General features: G+C 54.3%; 1 protein-coding gene across 1 annotated transcript; it reads right to left on the bottom strand.

Annotated features, from left to right (window-relative positions):
- Window positions 1–2,817: 2,817 nt before the first annotated feature.
- On the bottom strand, window positions 2,818–3,747 carry LOC108964131 (olfactory receptor 14J1-like). Its single transcript, XM_030227416.2, has one exon. The coding sequence runs from the start codon at window positions 3,745–3,747 to the stop codon at window positions 2,818–2,820; it is 930 nt and encodes a 309-aa protein (XP_030083276.2).
- Window positions 3,748–6,114: the final 2,367 nt, after the last annotated feature.

Here is a 6,114-nt window from a genome sequence, read left to right as displayed (position 1 = left end):
CCATGGTCTGGGTGACAAGGTGGTGTTGGGTCCCAGGTTGGACTTGATGCTCTCTAAGGTCTTTTGCAGCCTGGCTGATTCTCTGATGTTTGTGACACTGCAGGGCCCTGGGGAAGCAAGGGGCCATTGTGACACTGCAGGGCCTGGTGGCACTGAGAGGACCATGGTGACACTGTGTATGACATGGCAGCACAGAGCCAAGGGGCCATGGTGACACTGTGGGGCTGAATGGCAGCAAGGAGTCCATGGTGACAGTCTGGATCTCGGTGGAGCCACAGAGGCCACTGAGACCCTGCAGGGCCTTGTGGAACCATGCAGAGCATTGTGACAGAGCAGGACCTGGTGTCATGATGGGGCCATTGTGACACTGCAGGGCCCCATGGAACCAGGGAGCCAGTGCTGCTCCTCAGGGACTCGTGGAATGAAGGAAACATGTTTGACGCTGTGGTGGCCCTTGGGACCAAGAGGCCACTGTGACACTGCAGAGCCCTGGGGGACCATGGTGCCATTGTGACACTGTGAGGCCCAAGGATAGAAGGGACTTTGTGACACCAAGGAGTCCCATGAACCAAATGGACATTGTGACACTGAGAGGCCTCATGGAATCATGGAGACCATTGTGACACTCTGGGGCCTCATGGAACCCTGGTGACACCAAGTTGGCTGGGAGTGTTGATTGGCTGGAGGGTAGGAGGGCTCTGCACAGGACCCAGGAGGGGCTGGATCCAGGGCCCAAATCCAACAAGGTGAGGTTTAACAAGTCCAAGTGCTGAGTCTTGCACTTTGGCCACAACAACCCCTGCAGCACTACAGGCTGGGGACAGAGTGGCTGGACAGCAGCCAGGTAGAAAGGGACCTGCAGGGACTGATGGACAGCAGGCTGGACATGAGCCAGCCGTGTGCCCAGGTGGCCAAGAAGGCCAAAGGCTCCTGGCCTGGATCAGGAATGGTGTGGCCAGCAGGAGCAGGGCAGTGATTCTTCCCCAGTGCTGGGCACTGGTTGAGCAGCACCTCGAGTGCTGTGTCCATTTCTGGGCCCCCAATTTAAGAAGGACATGGAGGGACTGGAGCGTGTCCAGAGAAGGGCAACAAGCCTGGTGAGGGGTCTGAAACACAAGTCTTGTGAAGAGGGGCTGAGGGAGCTAGAGTTGTTTATCCTAGAGAAGAGGAGGCCCAGAGGACACAAGGCAATGTCAGGGCACAGGTTGAACTTAATGATCTCCAAGGTCTTTTCCAACCCTGCTGATTCTGTGATTCTCTGAAACCACCCTTGGAGCAGTTGCACGACGAGCTTTGGGCCTCCCCATTCAGAAGCTCCATCAGCCCAGGTCCCTCAGCTTCTCCTGCCAGCCCCGCAGCCCATCCTGTCAGTCCTGCAGAGCCTCTGCAGCTCCTCTTCATGGCCTAGAACAGGGAGCCCCAGAGCCAGACACAGCAGCCCAGATGTGCCCCCCTGGCCTGTGGTGCCTCTGGTAAGGGAGCAGCAGGAGGCACTGCAGGAGCCTGCAGACAATTCCTGCAGCACTTGTGGGATGATCATGCTCCCCAGGAGACGTTCCCAGGGTGCCAAGGCAGGAACTGCAATGGGAAGTGGGGCCAGAGAGGAAAGGGCAAACAGGGATGGGCTGTTTGCAGGGGAGGGAACAGCAATGGGCAAGACAAAGATATTTCCACTAGCAATGAGAAAGCAAAGGTGAAGGCTGAGGAAATGCTCAGGGCAGGTGGGGGGTGGCTGCCAGGCAGCCCTGGCTCTGAGCAACAGCATCTGCAGTGGGACAGGAAACTCCCAGCTGATGGGAACAAACTTTCTGGCTGACTGCAGAGGCCAGGACAAAGCTGAGTGGTTTCCCTGGTGTCCCCCAGCCCTTGCTGGCCCCAGGGGCTGATGGCATTTGTGCTCCCTCAGGTTCATGTCCCCACACCAACAGCATGGGGGTGCTCCCTCTGCTCTGTGCAATGCAAACAGGGGCTCCTGAGCCAGTGCTGCCGTGTCTGTGCCTGCAAGGATGGGGCACCTGTGTGAGCTGGGGGAGAGGCCAGGGCTGCAGAGGGGGGGATGTTGTTGGCAGCTCCATGAGGACACTCTGGGACGCTGCCCTGGGCTGTCCAGAGCACTGGGGATGGATCAGCCCCTGCACTGCTGCTCCTTCCCATCTCCCCCAGGGCCCTTGCAGAGCCCCAGCCATGCTGTTTGCCCCCAGCCTGCCCACAGCCACCCTGGGGCTGCTCACGGGGGTTTTCTGTGCTGAGCATTGGCCTGGGTGTGTTCTTGAGAGAGCCTGGAGCCCCCAGGGCCTGACCTGAGGTGTCAGTGCTGCCCCAGCAGTGCCCATGGCCTGTCCCTGCTGCAGCCCTGGCACTGCCACCCCCAGGGCTGTGCCCGGCCCCGAGAGCACTCAGGCCCTACAGCAACACCAGGGCCACCAGGGCAGCGGGGCAGGGCCACGAGAGCAGCACTGGCAACACCGAGTGCTGCTGCTGCTGGGTACAGCTGCTGTGCCAGCACTGATCTGTCCCCAGCTCTGCACACAGACATTGCTGCAGAGAAGGCAACAAAAGGGCATCTCTGCAGAAAACTTTGCTGGGAGATTCTTTTGCTCTTTTAAAGCCACTGAGAGTGCAGCTCCTCATTGACAGAGTCTATGGCCACAGGGAAGGTGGAGAGAAGCAAAATGAGAAATGGCACAAACAATGACATTTCTTTGTGGACTATATTAAAAAAGTAAAACTAAGAAAGAAGAACTTCCAAAATAAAACCAGCATGAAGTATCAAAGATTACTTTTATTACAAGTGATTTGCAGACACTGACCTGTTCTTTAACGTTTCTGAAGCCATCCAATCACCAGTCTCCACAGTGCAGCCTTGAGCTCCTGGTTCCTCAGGCTGTAGATGAGGGGGTTCAGGGCTGGAGGCACCACCGAGTACAGAACTGAGAGTACCAGATCCAGGGATGGGGAGGACATGGAGGGGGGCTTCAGGTAGGCAAACATAACAGTGCTGAGGAACACGGTTACCACGACCAGGTGAGGGAGGCAGGTGGAAAAGGCTTTGTGCCGTCCCTGCTCAGAGGGGATCCTCAGCACAGCCCTGAAGATCTGAACATAGGAGAAAACGAACACAAAACAACCAAATCCCAAACAGGCACTAACTGACATGAATCCAAGCTCTCTGACATTGGAGTGTGAGCAGGATAGCTTGAGGATCTGGGGGATTTCACAAAAGAATTGGCTCAGGGCATTGCCATGGCACAAGGGCAAGGAAAATGTATTGGCTGTGTGCATGAGAGCATTGAGAAAGACACTGGCCCAGGCAGCTGCTGCCATGTGGGCACAAGCTCTGCTGCCCAGGAGGGTCCCGTAGTGCAGGGGTTTGCAGATGGACACGTAGCGGTCGTAGCACATGATGGTCAGGAGGCAAAACTCTGCTGAGATGAAGAACAGAAAGAAAAAGAGCTGAGCAGCACATGCTGTGTAGGAGATGGTCCTGGTGTCCCAGAGGGAATTGTGCATGGCTTTGGGGACAGTGGTGCAGATGCAGCCCAGGTCAGTGAGGGCCAGGTTGAGCAGGAAGAAGAACATGGGCGTGTGCAGGTGGTGGCCGCAGGCTACGGCGCTGATGATGAGGCCGTTGCCCAGGAGGGCAGCCAGGGAGATGCCCAGCAAGAGGCAGAAGTGCAGGAGCTGCAGCTGCCGCCTGTCTGCCAATGCCAGCAGGAGGAAGTGCCTGATGGAGCTGCTGTTGGGCATTTGTGGTGCCTTTGTGGCAATGTTCCTCACTCAGGGACACCTAATGTGGTAGTCTTCACAGGGGTCTCAGGATGAGGAAAGAGATGAGAATCTTGATGACATGTTTTAGAAATGTGATTTAATTTTTTATGATACATATTATTTTGAAGAATATTTTATAATAAAACACTACTAAAAGAATAGATGAAAGAATTTCATCAGAAGGCTTGAAAGGATTAGAAAGAAATTATAATAATATCTTGTGACTGACCAGAGAGTCCAAGAAAGCCTGACTGTGATTGGCCATTAATTAAAGACAAGAACATGAGAGCAATCAAAGATGCACCTGTTGCATTCCACAGCAGCAGATAATTATTTTTTACGTTTTGTTTCTGAGGCCTCTTGGCTTCTCAGGAGAAAAATCCTAGCGAAAGAATTTTTCATAAAATATGTCCCTGACAGTGCCTTGGCATGGGGATCTGTAATAAAAGAATCATGGAATAATTGGGTTTTGAGATGACTTTAAATATTCCAGCGCAGCTTGAGGGCACTTTCCCCCCACTGCCTGCCAAAGGCTCTGCTGCCTGGAGCTGTCCCTGACAGCAGCTGCCAGAGCCCAGCCCTGGGGCTCAGCTCTGCCCTGCAGACCCTCCCAGCTCTGGCACTGCCCAGGGGCAACTCTGGCTCTGCAGGCTCTGATGGCAATATCAGAGCAACCCTGAGAAGGCTGGAAAAGTGACATTGATGCAGCCTGTAAGGGGCCCTGTGCTGATTTCTGTCACTGCCTGGTTTACTCAGATCTGAGAAAAATTTTTTATTTTCCTCATACTGAGGTGAGAGATTAATATCTAATTGTAATTTCCCATTCAGGCAATACAGAGCAGTAGATTAAAAAAGCAGGATATTTCCTTTTATACAGGCCCCTGCCTCTCTCTGCTCCCTGTAAATTCTACTTCAAAATGTTCTGCAGTTAAATGTCATGCTGCAAGCTGTCCTGAACAATGCAGCATCCTCACCACAAAGGGACAACACTTCCAAGCCTTACCATCTCTCTCCTCCCACCCAGACCTTGTTCCCCCAGCGCTGGGAGCAGCTGCCAGGGCTGGCTGAGAGCTGTCCCTGGCAGGCAGCAGAGTCCCTGCCCCAGCACAGCGCCCTGGGCTGCAGGACCCTGCTCTGCAGGACAGCCCTGGGCACCCCTGGCTGCTCTGCACAAGAGACAATCAGAGAATGTACTCACAGAGTCTGCAGGCATTGGGATGTTCCAGCTTTAGGAGATGGCTCCAGGAGCTGCAGCTGCATTGTCCTGCAGCCAGAGGTTCCTGTACCAAGGGCTGGCAGTGATTGTGCCCCAGGCACTTCTCAGCCCCTTCCCAGCCCTGACTGATTGAAGCTCTCTGTGCCTCTGTGCTGTGCCTGGGGTGGCTGCAGGCAGTGCCCCAGCCCTGCTGGGCTGGCAGAAGAGCTGCTCATCAAGAGAAATGTACTTTTGAAGCTCTTCTTGGTTACCAGGAGCTGCCTTTGTGCCAGGAGCCCAGCCCAGCTCAGCAGCAGCACAGACACAGCACAAGGACTTTAATGACCCTCTGGGGCTTTGTGCTCAGGCCCTGAACATCAGTCCCTGAGAGGGAGCTGAAAAAACCTCTCCAGAACTCCAAGTCAGAATCCAACTCCAAAGTTTCTTGGACTTTTAATGGGTCCCACTGAGGGACACCACTGAGAAAGTGTCCCCAGGCCCCAGGCAGAGCAGAGAACTGGAGGCAGTGCTGACAGGTGGGGACAAAGAGAAGCCAAGTCTTGGTGCCCTGGGGCACAGCAGGGTCTGTGCCACCAAGGGCTGGGAGGAGACACCTTGTCCTGAGGCACTGGGGCTTCCTGGCACAGCCCCAGCCAGGCTGGGCACTGTCAGCCCCTTGTCCTGCCCTAAGCATCCCCCCCTTAGCCCACATCCCAGTGGCCTCAAGAATCTGCTGGAAGGAGTCCCTGGGGAGCCTTGCTCAGAAATGGCCCTGGGGGCTCCTTCATCTCCCAGGGACAGCAGGGTTTTCAAAGGACTTTGGGTTTGGCTTTTGCCTGGGAGTTTCTGAGAGGTTTGTGCAATCATAGCCTCCAATTATCTGCTGTAATTAGTCCCTGGAGAGGCTTTGTCAGTAACAACACTCAGTGGGGCTCATTCATGCTTCCAGGTACTTCAGTTATTTTAAGGTACTTGGTGTTTCCCTTTTGATACAGACTCTGTGAAAGGTTTGTGCAATCATGGCCCCAATTATCTGCTTTAATGAGTCCCTTGAGAGCTTTGTATAGACACTCAGTGGGGTTCATTAATACTTTGAGATACTCAAGGTTTTTAAGGTACTTTTGAATTTCCTTTCCACACTGATTTCTGAG

This window comes from Serinus canaria, unplaced genomic scaffold (assembly GCF_022539315.1).
Source record: "Serinus canaria isolate serCan28SL12 unplaced genomic scaffold, serCan2020 HiC_scaffold_558, whole genome shotgun sequence".
NCBI lineage: Eukaryota > Metazoa > Chordata > Aves > Passeriformes > Fringillidae > Serinus > Serinus canaria.
This window is presented reverse-complemented; position numbering and strand designations above follow the sequence as displayed.